This window comes from Passer domesticus, chromosome 14 (genome assembly GCF_036417665.1).
Source record: "Passer domesticus isolate bPasDom1 chromosome 14, bPasDom1.hap1, whole genome shotgun sequence".
NCBI lineage: Eukaryota > Metazoa > Chordata > Aves > Passeriformes > Passeridae > Passer > Passer domesticus.
Window position 1 is genome coordinate 5,780,248 of NC_087487.1, and position 18,784 is coordinate 5,799,031.

The following is an 18,784-nucleotide window of genomic DNA, read 5'->3' on the forward strand; positions in this document are numbered from 1 at the left end:
TTGCTTGAAACTTGCCCAGAATTCTCAATTAGGCTCCTCACTGACAATTCCAGCCAATACATTCTCTCCCTCATCCCAGAAAGCCACAGTGAGGTAAAATGAACAGGTAAATAAAATTGCAACCTAGTTGCAACTTTTACTATCAACCAGAGACTTCTGGATAAAGGCAGTAGAGGAGAGATAGGTAGGAGCAAGCAAGAAAAGTCTTTTGGAAAAACCAGCTACATTAGAATAAACTGTAAATGCTTTTACTGAACACTATAGTTTTCTTAAATGACCGAATTGTTAGCATCAACTTGCACACATGGAAACAGTTAACAAGCGTTAAATCATGATTTATGAGCATGCAGATTGTTAAGATTTGCCAGAGTCCTATATGGTTAATTAAGCAACAGACAAACACCAGTTATGTTACAAAGGCCAATCAGAGGTACATATTCATTTCCTCTCAATTTTAGTGCGACTATCATTTCAAGTGTATTCAGCTGCAGCAGTCCTCAAGAAAGAAGACAGAATAGAAAAATACGGTAATATTGAATAGACTGGAGATATTACTCTTGTTCTGCTATCATGGCTCTAGCTATGAATTTGCACCATGAATAAATGTAAGAAAGACATTTGTAATGAAAGTGAAATGGGAGAGTTTGACACAAATACAATGATTGAGTTTTTATATTACACAGCATCACCTTTAGCCAAAATAACTTAAATTATACGATAGCACCCAAAAGCCCCAAAAGGACAGAGGGAGGACAGCATACCCGACGAGGAGTCGGAGGATTTTAGAGCAAAAGACCAACCATCAGGGGTCATAGACGCACAGTGTGGCAGGCGCAGCTCCACTGGCTTCAGGAATTTTAGTCCATGAGGCCCACACATTACCAAGGGGCTAAGAAGTGTTTCACCTGGAGTGGAGAGAAAGAAAAATCGGTTACTGACTGGTGAAATACATTCAAAGTATTACAAAGTTACACTGCAGAGCTACTCAGTAAGTCAATTTAGAGACAAATGTGAACATTAGATCTGTCAGTAAAGAAAAGCACAAGATTGTTTTTCAGCCAAGTGACTTTTCAGTAGAACACTCTACAATCTCAAAATGAAAACTGTTGAAGCATATTAAGGTTACTTGCATATTCTGCTTTGTTCTTGTTGGAAAATCATTGTATTAAATAACAGAACAACGTACAATGCCAGCTTTACCTTTCTCTTTATCCAAAGGTGGAAGTATACTGTTGTCTCTGCAGACTTTGAAATATATTTCTTGCTCTATTCCCTCTGGAATGGCTCCTTGTGGTATAATAATACTAACTCCAGTCTCTATGGAGCTCAATACACCACCATTGCTGTTAAATACACCTCTTGCTGTGGCTACAACAGTGTGTCCATCTTCCTCCTCCTCATCCTCAAGTGCTGTAGGGCTGAAAAAACAGAAAGCCTAGCAGTTTTATCAATATTTCCTTCCTGAAAGGCAAAAACCCAATTCCACCCAAAAAAACCCCCCCAAAACAAAGAAATACACCCCCCAACAAACAAAAAACCACCAAATCTCACAAACTCTCAAAACATTCAGCAATCAGTTAAAGCAAGAATTCACACCACCTGAATCTTGTGTTTCCAACTGCCTGCTTCTGGCATTATACAGAAAGAGCTTACCCCAGCTACACATTCAGCTTCATAAAAGTAAATGCAAATAACATAGGAAGGTTTATTTTTTAGCCCAAAACCCCATTCTGACTTTAATATCAGAAGAAAAACAATTTTTATTCAAGTAACACTGAACCCTTCTACTTACATATACAAAACAAAGCTTGTATAAAGAAAAAAAAATACACGTTTTTCCAGGTTGCCAGGCTATAACTGAAGAGAAATTTCTAACTTAAAGGTACCTTGATGAAGTTTTCAGAACAGTTTCAAAAGAATTTCACTCAAAGAACCAGTAACTCCAAACGTAGCAGTCTACAGAACTACCTAGCATAAAACATTTCTCAGGTGCTTAAGAACATATAGGACAAACAGCAAAATTTTAAGTCTAGTTCACGCATTATGATTATCTTGAAATAAAATATTAATAAAACACTGTTCTGCAAAAGCAAATAGCTGAAGATTGTAACAGTATCTGTGGCTCTTGACATAGTTCTGATACATTAAAGCATATTAGGCAAGCATGAGCTGTCATTAAGCAGCTGCTGGTTTGTCTCACAGTAAAGAGCACCAATATGAAACTGCAAAATTTACTTTCTCTTTTCATAAGTATTTTTAAAGTATCCCTTATTCATGAGTCCCATGAGGTCTCCCTAAGCACATGAAAGATACAATTTAGTGCAACAGCTATCTTTAGCAATTAATTCCTTTTCTGGAAATAGATTGCCAGGCCCAGTTATTACTATCTACCAGAAAATGTACAATTTAGTATGAGAAATAGGAAGTTAAAGTCATGCCACTTTCTAATAACAGAATGCAGGACAGTACAGGGACATGGAACACATTTTAAGTATCTATCCCTCAGCAGAACTTAAAATCGTAGCATCAATCTTTCAAATACTACACCAACAGAAATTGGAATCAGAATAAAAAAAAGCTGTATTTTTCACAGGTTTCACAGATGACCTATAGATGTACAAGTGGAAAGAGGAGCAGCAGCAGCTTACCTTACAGGAATGGCTTTAGGCACAGCATTAACATTATTTGGTTGATATTTAGGCTTGTCGACCTGTACAGCATAGGTGTCCATTCCACTCTCAAAGTCGGGAGGCTGCGATGAGCTGTGTGCTTTCAAAATTGGTTGAGGAGAATTTGAAGATTTTGATGGCAACTCTGGTTTATGCTGAGCTTCGTTTGGCAAGAGATTGTGGTTGAATTTTGGACTTTCAAACTTGCGCTCGAAGGGCCGCGCGGCGCTCGTGTAGGGCTTGGTTGAGAAGCGGTTGTAGGAAGGAGTGACTGTTTTCTGAATCTGCTCAGTTCCATTCACAGGGCCTTTGTCAGGGAAGCTTTTCTGAGGGTAAAAAGTGGACTGCACAGTGTCCTCTCTAGAGGATCTGAAAATTGCTGACTTATTCTGAGGTGGAGGAGGGTCAGACACAGAGTTCACTGCAATGAAAATGAAAATACTTGAACTTGTTAGTAACCACCAGAAATGTCTAAAGGCATTTTAGTCAAACCTTAATCTTCAGTATAAAATACACACAGGTTCAGCTTTACTCTCTTAGATCATCTGTCCTCCTATTGTCTTTTGCACATCTGGGAAAATTATCTAACATTGCATTAAACATGTTGGAGACAATAGTATGACCTTTCAATAAAAAGGTTAGACTAATTTATATCATTATCAAACCCAGAAAATCAGTACTGAAATACCATTGTGTACTTGCACAAACCAGAAAATTCAATTGAACTGGGCAATCCCCTCAATGTGAAAGTGAAAACAACTTTTTCTTTTGTTTTTAGAAGCCTTCAACTATTACTCATGTCAGAAGAATTCTGGTCCAAAGCACAGGGAGTTTTACTTCATTTTTGCTGAGACCGCTGAGACAGTATGGGTACTACTAACACCTGGAAGCTACCTGGTTTCAGATAGAATCACAAAATAATTTTATAAAACTCAATTTTACTAGGGTAAAAAACTATTTTCAATAATAATTATTCCACATTTCAGTTAGAGAACAACAGAGCTACATGTGTAGACATGCTGAAGCAACCCCACAAGCACCTGAGAAGCCACAGCTGTTGCCACAAAGCTCAGCTTGGTAACTGCTCACCTTCAGAAAGTGCAGGCTTGTGGTGTGCTGGGAGAGACAGGACAGGGCTATTAATTGACTGTGGCTGTGTGTACTGGACTGAAGGAGCAGGAGGAGGAGTTGTGACTTGAGGGATTGGCTCATAGCGTTTTTCACCAACAGGTCTATCCATTGGTTCAGTATCAGTTGGTTTCCCCCTGTTGAAATAGAATTAAAAACCAAACATTTGAATGTTCCGTTTCCTCACAGCTCCTGCATTCACTGCTATTTTTTGTCTTCTATGATCACCTGATTTCCATCTCTTCCTATAAGCATTAAAACATTATTTTCTTGAATAGCCTGTCTCAAGTATAAAAACATTTATTGATAAGCACAAGAGATTCAGACAACATTGACCTTTAGAAGATTAGTAACACAAACCAATGCAAACAAAAGGCAGATGACATTTCAGGTGTATTTGCATAATTTCCTATTAGATATTAATTTTTCATTTGGAGTAATTTCAATGAAAGAGTGTTCTCTAATTTCATGGGTTTTTGAAAGAAAAATGTAAATCCACTTCTTTTTGGGGATTTTTTTTTTCAAAAGCATAATTAATCAACAGGACAATGGATTCTGGTATAACTTCTTTAAATACACCTAGTATTTGAACAATGCCATCTTAATTAGAAATGTAATCAGCTTAAGCTTCACTAGCTTTATGTGCATAGCGTTTGTAACTTGAAAATCTTATTTTCAAAATATTTTTCTTATGCTAGAAATGTTTATCCACAGGTTTACTTCAGAAAATGACTGATTTCACTAACACAAATAATTTTGGACCGCAATATATGTATTGCGCTTACTTCCAGAATTTGTCTGTTTCAAATTTTAAGTGCACATAATGCCTGTGATGAAATGTAACAGTGAGAGGACACCTGAAAACATCCTCACATCAACAACAGTCTTACCACTTGATGTTCCTTTTCAAGTAGTCATAGCTAGTGTAAGAGCCAAGAAATCTAGGTGATGGCAAAGCAAACAGCAATAGAAGAATGAAAGAAAATAGTCATTCTATCTTGAGCATATTATTTCTTCACACTCTTTATGTTAGTCCTAGCAGCTGTCATATGACAAGGTTGTTGAAACAGAGACACTATTCACAGAGAGGTTCTTGACAAAACCTTTACCATATGCATGTGCACAACAATCACATATTCAATATGAGATTTGGTCAGTGAATTAGGAGGTAGTCAAGATCTTGTATTGGCAGATATTAAAAGTAAGAATGAGAGTACACTCAGGCATTTGTTACAATTTGTATAAATAGTTGTTCAATACATCAAAAGAAATTAACAACCTCACACATGGTCTAATTTGAAACAACTTCTTCAGTCACAGCATTCAGAGAATGACTGTACTTTTGCATTGCAGATATGTACTGAGGGCACATTCAGAGCAACTGTTTCTCCAGCACTGTCAGTTCAACCAATAGAGCCCACACCATAAAATGCTTCTGGTTGTGTTCAAAGTATCTAAAAGGACATCTCAGAACTGTTCATGAATACTAGGAGAGACAGAGAGCCAAAAGTACACTGATGGCTTCCCTTGATTTTTAACACTTACCTTGCTTTCATGTAGCAAAAAAATACATTGTACATGAGGACAGATTTCCCTCATTGCTTCACTTTCTGTATGCTCTTAAATATTTAACAGGCAACAATTCTAGACACCAACCATCTTGGTGCTTCAGAGGAGCAGACTATGAAACTAAGAAAAGGCTGGTAACTTTTGGAAAGTCTACTTGATCACCACATGAATGAGAAGAACGGTGATCTAAAAAGCATTTACATGAACCTATCTCTAAAACCAGAGCTGCAAAAAGAGAGATTATTTTAGATCTGTCTCAAAGCTTCCATTCCCACTGATTTTATCTCAAGCCATTTATCCAGCAACAGAAGTCATTACTGCATGCTCACTCCTTTATTCCAGGTGGATAGCAGCTGCTCTATCAGAAGAGTGCCCACCTGAAATCACTGCTTCCCAGAGGGAGACAGTAACCAGGGGAGGGCAGCCCTGTGAAAGCCCACAGGAAAAACCCAACGCTCCACACTGATCAGAACTGCATGGCAGCATCCCAGGGAATGAATAAATGGGGAAGGGTGATCCTTTTGATGAAGGGAGAGCACAAAGCTGTGTTTAGTATGAAGCACATTCTGCCACAGGCTCCTCCCCAAGGGTCAGGCACAATCCCATCCCTGCTGCTCAGAACCTGTATGCAGCCAAAGTGATCTGCAGCACAGTGATTCCTTACAGCTTCCAAGGGTGTAAATGAACTCCCCCTAATTATTGATAGGCTGTTTTTTAACCTGTTTCCCGCTTAATCTTCATTACAAAATTGCTACTCTAATTGGAAAGGAAGCAGAAATGAACCAGTGGGACCCAGCCTATGGGTGCAACAGAAGGGCTTTACTGACACTCAATAGCTCCGAGCTAAGAGACACTCAGCAGTCTGCATGTGCTCCTCACTGCCTCCTCAGCTGAGGCTGCAGCTGCTCATGTGAGTCCTCTTAACCCTACTCAGTACAGAAATCTGCAGTTACCTCACTCTGCAGCACGTCAAGCTAAAGCAGGTAACTACACTGAACCAAGCAGCAACAAATCCACTACTCAGCCACATGTGCATCTGCCTCAAATTGCTTCAATCAGATCCACTGAAACACATCCATTTACAACTTCTACTATATTCTCACATCAAGAGAAACTATCCTTTATTCTACAGTTCCTGACAACTGTAACATGCAGATATGGCATTATCCCTACAAAGCAGCTTTAGCAACAGCATAAATTTCCTAAATTATGAAAATAAACCCTAACAAAATAAAAGAGTAAAATAATTTGTAGTGGGAAAGATACGTACTGTCACCATACTTACTCAGTGGCAAAGAACTTTACATAATTTGATGTTTCACATTAATATTTAACACTAAGAAAGTTGTAGCTATTGCTCATGAATAAATAAAATCTGTCCTCTGTACCCAGAATACATTATACAGATTATTCAGAAGCAAGAGATTGCATAATCAACAGTTCCTGTATAATCCAAATTTAGTCCTGTTTATTTTTAGAAGTTTATTCACAGAATAGCCATTACCATAGAAATTCACTGGGAAAAAATATTAATACTGAGCAAGTAACAGGAACAATGTGGAAGCTGGTGAGAGTCCTAAACATGAATTCTTTCTCAAGACAGCAGTTGGTTTGTGTTTCCACACAAGGACACTGCAGTGTACTGGAGCCAGAACTGTCCTACTGAGCAGAAGCCTTGTTTATCTCTTTGCACTTACATTAATATTTTAGTATTTGTCTATTTGCACTGGACAACCCTGGGCAAATTTTCTTTCCCATGTCTGTCCCTTGCTGTTAAGGGTTACGTTCTTTCACAAAGCAAAAACACAACACATGTTTGTCCCATATGACACATGAAATTGTCAGCCTTAAAACCAGTATTACCTTGTTCCTCTCTGTGGCAGTATGAGGTCACCCTCCCATATGTACAAGCCCTGAAGTTATACACTAACTCACCAGCAAAACACAACCACAACTGAGCAGCCAAAGAGTACAAGTGTCACAGCAGACAGAAGCAGTAGGTAGAAATATGGAACAATCTCTCTCAACCATGAGCTGTTCTGCACCAAAAATTCAATAGTTGTGTCTGTCTCTCATGCTTTTCACCACGACAACACTGCAGAATAACAAATGTACAATGAAAGCTTTGGACGCTCTGCATCTGAAGAATTTTACAATCCTCACAATTACACTTCTCCCAAAGCATCGCTTGGATTTTCAATGGCAACACAGTCCATGCCTACAGACCAAAATGGATCATCTGCAGGTAACACTGGGTTTTGTATGTGAGAGTGGAATTTTGAAAATTACCACCATGAGGCCAGTGAGGATGGTTTTCTTAGGTCTGTGCCTATGATGCCCAGAGAGCAGAACAGCTAAACTCTCATCTTTCCAAGAGAAGAAACAGGGCAAGTGAAAAGGAAGCATAAGAAGCATCCTAGCCTGAGAACCAGAACTGGTTACAGATACCCAACACAGACATAATTTGGGGGGGGGGGGGGGGGGGGGGGGGGGGAAGAGAAGTGAAATCTTTAAAACTTATCAAGCTTTTTGGAGTATTCCAACATTCTCAGGTCACCAAGACAAAACACTGGAAGATCACAGACATTATAAAACTTCAGCTAACTAGTTTATTATTTTATTCTAAAGACCTCATTTACATTAAAACTGCCAGATTCAGCTTGACCTGAATAGTCCACGTTTCAAGTAGGAATAGAACCAAAGCTTTCAAAAATTACCCCATTTTCTGGCTGCATGCAGCAAGCCATGGTAGCTTTTCTCACTAACATCTACAAACATCTTGTTACAGTTTGAAAACAAATTTACAGAATCAAGACAAATTTAGATAACTGTGGAGAGTATTAAAAAAGTTTGTGTAAATATCATCCAAAACAGCCAGATCTTTACCTGTGCTAAATTTGTGTATGAGCTTTCACACAATTTCTGTATCAAAATGTTCCAAATCAAGGAAACAAAACAATACAGGAAACAGATGTTTCCATCACCAGATTAAATTCTGGCCTCAGCAATATTCCCTGAAGACTCAGTTTCCTAACGTCAAACATGGCTAAAGTGCACAAGAACAAATGCATGCAGAACTGGAATAAATCAAAACATTTGTTTTGAAAGATGTGTAAGCACTACTGTATTAGACTAAGAAAATACTTTGTTATGTCCTGCTTATGATCATAAACAGAACACAATCCATGACCTTGATGAGGTGACTTCCCCCAGTAAGTCCATGGATGACTCCAAATTAAGTGGGAGTTGATTTGCTGGAGGATAGGAAAGCTCTGCAGAGGCATCTGGACAGGCTGGATCAGTGGGCTGAGGCAAACTGTGTGAGGTTCAGCAAGGCCCAGGGCTGGTCCTGCCCTTGGCTCACACCCTGCAGTGCCACGGGCTGGGGCAGGGGCTGGGAAGCTGCAGAAGGCCCTGGGGGTGCTGGTGAACAGCAGCTGAGCATGAGCCAGGTGTGCCCAGGTGGCCAAGAAGGCCAATGGCACCTGGCCTGTACCAGCCATGGTGTGTCCAGCAGGACCAGGGCAGTGACTGTCCCACAGCACAGGGCACTGGTGAGGCCACACCTCAAGTGCTGTGCCCAGTTCTGGGCCCCTCACTGCAAGGAGGACATTGAGCAGGTCCAGAAAAGGGCAACAGGGCTGGGAAGGGTCTGGAGCACAAGTCTCGTGAGCTGCAGCTGAGGGAGCCTGGGGGGCTCAGCCTGGAGAAGGCTCAGAAGAGACAATATCAGCCTACAACTCACTGAAAGGAGATTGTAGCCAGGTGGGGATCAGCCTCGTCTCCCAGGTAAGAAGTGACAGGACAAGAAGAAGTGATATCAAATTGTGCTGGGAAAGTTTAGGTTGGATGCTGGGAAATTATTTACTGAAAGGAAAATGGACATTGGAACAGACTGCCCAGGAAGTTGTGGAGTCACCATCCCTGGAGGTGAAAAGACGTGTAGATGTGGCATTTAGGGACTGATTTAAGTGGTGGACCTGGCAGTGCTGGGTTATGGTTGGACTTGATCCTGGTGGTCTTTTCCAACCTAAACAATTCTGTGGCTGTAAGTAGTAAGTAAAAGTAATGTGTTGAAGACCCTGATACCTGCAAAAATGATCAACAACCCAAAATAAAAAGTTAAAAAGGTATGTATGTCTAAACTAAAGCTACACCTAAACAGAAACTTCAGACTTCATGAATACAAAATTTCATTTCAGCACCACAGGTCCCTGAACTCCACTCAACACAGGCAGAATTTCTCTTTTAGTCCTAGATGCCCCCTCTCCTTTTTCAAATTAAAAAACCCCAAGAACCCAAACTTACTTAGAATAATTGCTGAAGTTCAGCTGATTCTGTGAATGTATTGGTTTGGTGGGCTCAGAGTGGTGGCTGGCAGGCACCTGCGCCGATGGCTTGTTCTCAAAGCTCCTGCGGTCGAAGTAGGAGAGCTGCTTGCGGTAATACTCCTCATCCTCCTCGGGATCGTAGTGGTTGGAACGCACAATATCTTCAGGTGGCTTCACTTGAGGTCTCTGTGGTTCTGGCGCCCTAACCAAGAACAATAATACACAGTTGCCTTGCCCAGTTGAACAAGCACAAGTGCCCAAATTACAATTCTATTTTACAACCTAGCTAGTAATAAAGTAATGTACATGTAATTCTTGTAATTGTACTCCTTGCCTTTTTACGTATATTGCATGGGAATTAGACAGTTGTGACATACAGAAGGAAAGAAAATCCTTATTTCTCTTATACCTTATGTTTTCCCTTCTGTTTTGCTTTCTAATTAGGTCAATTAAAGACAGAAAAAAGTAGAACAGAGACACTAATTAAGTTCCTTCCTCAAAAACACTCAGAAATCATTGTATCCTTCCCCCACCTCCCAGCAATCACACCCACAAGGACTGACTTCATGCCCTGCTTTACTATTGATACACAAACCATACTGACACACCCCAATGCCTCTCTGCAGTTTCCAATTTGAAGCAATAAGATATGTTTCTGAATATGTTTTCAACTCATACTGAAAACTAAATTTAACTGGTTGTGCATCTACCTGTAGGTTGTTTTCTCGTGCTCATACTGGCTTTGAGAAGTTGGTTTTGGACCACTCACACTTGTGAGTGCAGGCTTAGGTGCTAGTTCTGGAGGCTGAAAAGAAAAGCACAGCATATTCTCTTAAATTCTAACATTTAGAAAGATAAAGCACTTTATGATTAAGAAAACTAAGACTACCTTCCCTTCCTCCAAAAGAAAATACGAGTACTAGCAAAAGAAGAATTAGAGGAGTTTCCAGTATAACAAGACCTCTGGCAGAGTATTCACAAGAAGTGTTCAGGTTCTGCTTTTAAAACATACCACATTTAGGTTGCTAGAAGGCAGTATTTCACAAGCAGTAAAGCTTTGTTTCTGAGATAATATTTTACTTCTTGCAGTGTAGTCTCTGCAAAAAAGCAGGAACTAAAAAACTTGAATGACTTACCTTGACAGTTGATGTATCACTCGTATCCTTCATTTTTTCCAAAGATGGGGATCTTCTCCTTTCAAATATCTTAACCCTACTTCGCACAGACTGTGGTTTCATGGCTGGATCTTCTTCTTCCTCAGCTAGAGATGGTGGTGTAGGCAGTGGTTTACTGTTGGAAGGCAAAACTTCTGGTTTGGTTTGTGATGAAGGGGGAGGGGGAAGAGAAACACCTGAAGTGCTATGAGAAGGCTCATACTGTCCAGCTTTAGCATTGTAAGCTTGAGGAGGACCTTGTTCATAGCCCCTTATGTGTGGATCGAAGTACTGCTTGGGTTCAGGAGACCGAGATATGGCTGACTGGTATGGCTGAGCTTCTGCCTTGTATCGACCGTGGGCGTCGTACCCAACCGCGTGTTGATCTTCGTATCGCACTTGTGGCAAGCTGAAGTTTTTGGGTGCGTGCTCATAGCGAGGTCTGCTGTCGTAGCTCATTGCAGGGGGTTCCTCAAAACGAGGTTGTGCTGGGTAATAGCTGCGTTCTGTGCTCTCTTCTAGATTTTGTCTGGAATCGAGATCCCTAGGAGGCTGGTTTTCATAGGCTGTTCTTGTTTGGTTATAGGGCTGTTTCTCCTCGTAATATGTCCAGTGCTCCTCATAGGGAGGCACACGGTCATCATAATGTAGGCGAGGGTCATAACCACGAGAAAATTGATCTACATAGTTTGTAGAGTCATACCTATATGTTGACTGTTCATAATCCCTACTCGGCTGTTTTTCTGCATACTGAGCCTGGGATTCATAGATCAGATTTGGGTCTCTTTCCTGTCTCTGTACTGGGTGATTAATTGCTGGCTGTTTCAAGACGTAGCTCTGTCTGGATGCTTCTTCATTAATGTACGGATCCTTTCGGTACACCTGTTAGAGAGAGACACTTCTCAGCTCAAATGTAGAGAGAGACACTTCTCAGCTCAAATGAAGAGTAACTTCAACTGCAGTTGAAAGGTAGTATTTGAAACAAACCCAAGTTATAAATATTGGCTTAAATTTTGTTTAAAAGCAGAATAATTTGATGCAGATGTTTGCAACCAGAGGAAGCTGAATTTTTTGGGTGATTCAAGAGATCCTTTTTAGTTATATTTTAAGAAAAACGAGTAAGTAGATTAGAAGAGAAAGACAAAGGTAATAGCCTCATGTCTGGGGTTTGGTACTCAGGGGGGCACATCCACTTTTATTCAGAATGTGGAAAGAGTGGAAGTGAAATATATAAACGCAGTAAGATAATTCTAGCATTGCTTAAGAAGTAGATAAAGCCACTCAATAAATTGGAGTCAACTTCATGATCAACAATTCAGCACAATTTAAATTTTAGGGAAATAGGATTTTTCTTGAGGCCTCATTAACAGGAGAACATTGAGAAGCTAAGGAAGTCGAAGTAAAACCAAAATACAGAATGCAGCCTTTTAAAAAAAAGTTGTTTTTGAGAAGTGAAAAGGATAGAGTTTGAAGCCATGCACACAAAACATTACATGACGCTTTAGCAATTCAGATGAACTAGTTTTTGTAACCTGCATGATTCTCTTAGAATAAAAAAAAATTAGAAGGAATTCTTCAAATAAGGGCAAAACAAAGATCATGTGCTAGCTTGATGTACAGCAGGAAATCAGCACAACAGTGGCACAGGTACCTTTGCTGGATCTATATGCGGCGGTAAGGATGATGGCTCTTGGTCTCTTAGTACTACATGAGCTCCCTCAGTACTCGGTGTTCTTAAGGGGCCCGCTTGTGGTTGGTAAGAGTTGTAAGGAGCAGCAGAAGGCTCCTCCAGTCTGACATTAGTTAGGTTTACATTAGCATTTACTGCAGAGGCTGATGAGGTTGCAGGGTGTGATTCAGGCGACGGGGAAAGGTAAGGGACTGCAGGTGAGGCTTCTGCTTTCTGTGAAGTGTTTAAAATATTTTAAATATACTGCTATTGAATCAATGTATGACTTTTTGATTTATATTTAAATAATTTAAGTGATGCTCTGACCAATGCAGCTAGATGTAGAATGAAATGTACTGATAGTCTCATGCACTAGCTCTTCCAGAAATTCATTAGGTTGAGGATTATAAAAGCAAAACATTTAATCAAAGTAGAATGGTACTTCAATCCCCCTCCTGTCAATGAGTCACTAAAACAGGCAGGACAAGCTGATTCTCCAATTCACTGTAATGTATTGCTGCTGACAGATTCTTGTATGCACACACAACACTGGTAAGCAGAATATAAATGGACATTTCTTATTCAAAAGAACTTGCAACCTGAAGTATATAGTGGTCAGCATATAAAATGACTTTCTTACCGGCTGAGTAGTAGTTGCTTTAAATCCTGAAGAGTCTATTCTCAGATTTGGCTGTGGCTGAGCTTGAGATGCATAAGCAGGATAAGTCTGAGTCTCATGATGCATTCCAGAAGAATCCTCTCGAACAGGTTCAGAGGAGCGTGTAATAGCAGATTCTGGAGGAGTCCCAACCTCATCATTCAGAGTTTCATCCAGTTCTTGGTCAGTATAAGCACCCCCTTCTGTGTCTGTGTCTTCATAGTCAGACGTGTGTCTGCTGTCTGTGCTGTACATGGAATACTCACTGCCGGGAGCGGAGAGGTAAGAAAGGCGGTCATCGTGTAAATCAAGATCATCACTTGTAGCACCATCTGCCTGTGGCAAACAAAATTAGGGTACACGTTTATTGAAATACCTTCTAAACACCCTTTCTCTTGCAATGTAGAACGTGGGAGTTTTATCAAATTCAGCATTAGCATCATCACAGGGGAAAAGAAATCAGGTTGGCATCACTGAATGTGTTAAGCTTAGACCTAAAAGACCTATCTGCAGCCTAGCTCTGAATCATTTTACTAAGGGACCAGATGACTGTCAGAATAAAGGGGATAGTGCAGTGTCCACAGATATCTAAGTGCTTGAAAAAATACAGAGCTGCACTTTAAAGTGGTTTCATGATATCAGAATCATTACTTTGCAGGTACATATAAGGAGCTACGGTCTAACCCAGATCTAATGAAGAAACCCACAACAATAGCTTATTCATCATTTCCTTACTTTTAGTGGGCACTTCACTTGATAATAGTTCTTCAAGAGGAAGGATCTAACTAATGTGCATAGAGTAACACGCAGCTCAAGAAGGTAAGTGGAGATTTAGTGGAGAACACAGAATACTAACTTGTGATTTAGCATGTGTGTTCTCACAACTGTTCTCAGAAAGGTCAGAAAGAAAATGAATATGCCACTTGCTTTTATAATAATGAAAAACACATTCCATCATCAGGCAACCCCAGCCCTGAGAACCCATGCAGTGAAATTCTCAGAAGTTCTGTGCTGAAAACCCATCCAATCCCCTCAATCTTCACAGCATTACTATATCCTCCAGTTAACCAAGCCAATAAGCAAATGCTCCCTTATTACACAGCTACATGCATAAGAACAAACTGTACAGCTTTCATTAGCAGAATAAGTGCTCTAATGTAGTGACAAACCAGTTTTGAGCAGCCCTCATAGCCAGGAGGCATTACTGCTTTAGATCTTCACAGAAAACCTCTCATGAATACTGTTTTGCCATTTCCCCCCAAACATTATTTCTTACCTTTCCTTCTGAAACCCACACCAGTTGGTTCTGTTGTTGCTGAATTGCTTCCTTAAGAGCTCCATACCATCCTTCATTCATTGAATTCAAGTTAATGGTAGCTAGAAGTACAGCAGATTAGTTTGACTTATGATTTCTGCAGAACTACAAGAAGGATCTGTACCATGAGTAACAAAAGCAATATAAACTGGTTGGTTAAAACTAGGAGATTTGAACAGTAATGTAAACTAGTATCCAAAGCACCCTTAAGGCCCAATGTGGTTTGGGATGTTTTATGCCACAGGAAACACTGAATTAACAGTAGCTAAGAATAAAGAGAGGCTCGAATTTAGCCAGACTAAAACAATGAAGTTACATCACTTTTCTATTTATTCAAGTTTTGATTTTGGCTGATGATCCTGCAAAGCCACGAGATCTATTAGAAATGTCATTTGGATGTTTCAGATTGCTTTACATTTGAGCAGTCAAGTGCAAATGATGCACACACCAATTGACTACTGGTTATTGAATGGCAAAGCCTGAGCAAGTCTGTCACTGGTTGACCTGCTCCAAATTCTGGAGGTAGACCCTTCTCTCATCTTGCCTCCCCTTTCCTCTCAGAAATTCTAATCCAGTCTGTCTAATTACTTACTTGTGAAGAGGTGGTGATTATTTTTGCGGAGCTTGTGAGCTCTTTCATACAGCTTCCTGGCACTTTTTCGTGATTCTGGGCACAACCTCATTCTCATGGTCTTTACTCCCTGCTTAGAATCAGGATTTAGGAACACTACAATTGGATACCACTGGGCATAATTCAGACGGTCCACTGCATTGGGGGTGACATCTAACAAAGCATGTTTGTCCTGCAGGGACAAGAAGGACAGAGGCAAGAAAGTAAATCATTTATGTCCTAGATGAAATTTTTTGTTTGAATTTTTTGTTTGAATCATTTTGTATCACCTTTAGAGAATTCATTGTTTCAAAGTATTGATTTAAACCTTCTCCTGTTTGAATTAACAAAATAATAAAAACCAAACAAATTCCAGTATGAGCCTAAATAAGCATATACATTTTGAACTGTAGGACCATTGTATAACTCCAGGATTTTTTTACATTTAATTCTATTTTTTAAAAATCTCCTCAAAGTAAGCAGACACTGAAATAAAAAGCAGTTTCCTATCAGCATTATGTAAATAGGAAAAAACCAAAGACTGAAACACAAGATATAGACCCATTACACACTTCTCTCTTCCTTTTTACAAAAAATATCACTGTGAATGCAGAACTTGGCCAGCTTTCATTCAATGTAATCAGGCACACAGCATGAAGCACGCCGACTTTGCTGCTATAATAGCTTTTTTCCCCTCTCATACTTCAGCATCTGAAAATTGTCCAGTTTGTTTCTAAGTAAGGAAATAAATAGGTGAGCCTCATCTAATGCACTAATGGTATAGGTTTTAAGGATATTAAGGAAGGGAGATGGAAGAACCCTTTCTTAGTCCTCACACAAAATAATTATGTCAAGTGATCAATTTGTACATTGAGGTGGAGCAAAACTAACAACTCAATAAATAAAGTAACCATTTCCACCTATAATGTCACACCGTGGCTTTAAATGAAAGAGGAAACGGCCCAAAAGAGCCTTAATGGAGAGAGGACAACAGCCTCTGGAACAAAGCCTAGAAGCACATCCAGGCTGCAGTTATTAATACAGAAGAAGGGTGGTAGGGTTTTTCTTATTAACCAATAGAGAGATGAGAAAGTTATTTTTAAAGCAAACAGTACGTTAACCATTCTACATTTAAAACACCCAACACTTCAAGTTATCAGTTTTACTTTTCTTGTATTAGAAGTCCAGTGAGAAGAGAAGACTTACTCTGTCGATTATCTGCTTTATAGTGTGGAGACGAATAATGCCAGAACTACGTTGGTCAGTTCCAGCATCTCTTGGTTCACTTTCTGGTAAAGAGGACACAGTAAAAACCTATTGTAAGTTTACAACATATTCTACATTCCCTTATTAACATAAAACAAACCATTTCATAGCTCAGTCTGTCAATTCAGCTTGAAGACACTTCTGATTACATATCATACATGAAAGTCTACCCACCATTACAGACAAAGATTACATCTTTACAAAAGCACTTAGAAATAGGATGAGATACAGGATTAAAATTAAATTTGAGGTGGCTATAAATAGAACTAATATGTTTTCAGAGAATTATCAGCAGCAATGTAGTAGAAGAACTTACATTTAGTCTGTTCCTTTACATCGATGTCTTGTTAAATATATTAACTAAAGTAATAATGTAGAAACAATCTAGCCAAAGAAAGCTGACTACTTTCCTAACTGCAGAAAAACCTGATCTCACACCTACTTGCAATTTGGAAGATATCTGGTTCTTCTCTAGCCAGTTTCTCCCGTGCAACATCAGCTATTGGACCAAAAATGGTTACAGGTCTGAGAAACCCAGCTAGAATCAAAGGAAAAAGGAAAGTCAAGATATATCAATTGCTTAAACCAAATTTAATTAAATTGGCTTTTCCAAACCAAACCACACAAACCTATGATGTGCAGTAAGAGTAAAGCCATACCTTCCCGAAGAACAACTCTTTCATAGGCAGGAAACTTTGTCTGAACAGGTTGGGCAGAAAGATCTTCTCTGCTTTTCCGGAGATTTCTTTTTGAGCTCCGCAAGCCTCGGAATCTCCAGAAGTCTGCTCGATCTCCTCCTGCTGTCTTTGGAAGTGTGTACTGTACACTAGCCAGCTGCTCAGCTCTAAGGTGACAACAAATCCCAGTTACCAAGAAATCAGCTTCTGGAGTAATGCCTGACTAGCAAGCTTACATCCTCAAAAAACCACCGCCACTGCTGAACCAAGCTTTTGTTGTATTATGAACTACAGGACAACTACTGAGCCTCGTATCACATTTCTGAAACTTATTACATCCTTGTCTCTTGTACTGAAATGAAAGTTTATTTGTGAACCATGCAAAGTCAAAAACAAATCCATAGATATTTTACTTCAGTATGTTTTACACTGTTTCTTACTGAATCAATTCTATAAACTTATGTCCTGCAAGGGAGTCCAGTCATTCATTATACAGGTGTCATTTAAAACTGTGGGTTTGAATCAGTAATTTAACTACTGCAAGATCGTACCTGTTTTTGTTAGGTATGATACCTCTTTCCACTTCCTTATGATTCTTCCCAATTCGAATGGCCAGCCAGGAACCCAGTTTGCCATTGTACAGAGTGTCCACCACCCGGAACACTTCACCTTTATTGAAACTTAGTCCATAAGGAGATTCCTTCTCGTATTCAAAATGAGTTCTGATATAGAAAGAATCCCCTACATCAGACTCAACAATGCGACGATAAACTGAAAGAAGGAAAAGAAGTCCCAAAATATCAAGTGTTACATAAGTTCAAGTGATGTTATAATGCTCACAAGAATTACACAAAGCAATGCCTCACCTTAATTCTCCTTGTTCTAAATGTACATTACTTCAAGAAGCCTTAATGTCTCAGAGCTGCTCTATTTTAAGCACTATAACTATTTACAGTAAACTCTACTAACATCAATTCAACTTTTATAGTCAAAAATTTGATCAAAGTGCAAGCCTACTTCATTCGTCCTGGAAGGAAATTATCTTGAGAAAAGAAGTTTGTATGCACAAACACGTCGGCATAACCACTCATTTTGAATGGCATAACTACAACTGACTCTTCTACTTCCTCCAGGGATAATGCCAAGACATTACTTAGGTGCTAGGGGTTATTCTGCAATGGTATTTTTTTGTTTGGGATTTTGTTTGATTGTTTAGGGGGGTGCGGGTGGATACTGGCACCATATCAGTCTCTACTCCATTAGTAGTGGCCACCTATCCCAAAGCCAAAAGGATTTAATAGTCTAAGGTGCCAATTTCCTGCAAGCCAGCAGTTAGTTATTGTTCACTAGACTTTTTAATGCTGTTCTAAGCAGTCTATTATATAATTTCCAATACACAATTATTTACCATCTTTTTTCTTCTGTGCCAAAATGGTGACTTCTTCGCCTTTAGGAAGATCAAGCAAAAAAAGGACAGCTTCTTCTCTGATGATATTTGTGAAGTCTACATTATTTACCTGGTATCAATGAAGCAATCAGATTGATTCAGCATATGACATGATTACAGAGATTTAATTATATAATAGAAAATCTGAATCTATTGCTATGATCTCTTTCTTACTCAATTTCATCCATACCAAGTGCACATATCTCAAGATGCCTCTTGCACCTCTAAAGAGTCCCACTTTATTTTCAGTAAAAGTACAGTTCCAGGATAGTATGTAGCAGTTCATTATAC

General features: G+C 39.4%; 1 protein-coding gene across 16 annotated transcripts in view; it reads right to left on the minus strand.

Annotated features, from left to right (window-relative positions):
- Positions 1-18,784, minus strand: part of TJP1 (tight junction protein 1) — a 189,492-nt gene that overhangs the window by 4,103 nt on the left and 166,605 nt on the right. For 7 of the 16 annotated variants that reach the window (XM_064388967.1, XM_064388975.1, XM_064388968.1 and 4 more), the window contains 17 exons: positions 18,455-18,563; positions 17,598-17,817; positions 17,029-17,213; positions 16,812-16,907; positions 16,310-16,392; positions 15,086-15,296; positions 14,455-14,555; positions 13,161-13,514; positions 12,503-12,754; positions 10,834-11,733; positions 10,408-10,502; positions 9,675-9,899; positions 4,688-4,738; positions 3,759-3,934; positions 2,649-3,090; positions 1,201-1,418; positions 762-905 (listed from right to left, as the gene is read on the minus strand). In XM_064388967.1, coding sequence (XP_064245037.1) covers positions 762-905; positions 1,201-1,418; positions 2,649-3,090; positions 3,759-3,934; positions 4,688-4,738; positions 9,675-9,899; positions 10,408-10,502; positions 10,834-11,733; positions 12,503-12,754; positions 13,161-13,514; positions 14,455-14,555; positions 15,086-15,296; positions 16,310-16,392; positions 16,812-16,907; positions 17,029-17,213; positions 17,598-17,817; positions 18,455-18,563 — 3,862 coding nt within the window. The remainder of the gene's footprint in view (positions 1-761; positions 906-1,200; positions 1,419-2,648; positions 3,091-3,758; positions 3,935-4,687; positions 4,739-9,674; positions 9,900-10,407; positions 10,503-10,833; positions 11,734-12,502; positions 12,755-13,160; positions 13,515-14,454; positions 14,556-15,085; positions 15,297-16,309; positions 16,393-16,811; positions 16,908-17,028; positions 17,214-17,597; positions 17,818-18,454; positions 18,564-18,784) is intronic. The other 9 variants (XM_064388970.1, XM_064388976.1, XM_064388971.1 and 6 more) reach the window with 8 other exon arrangements.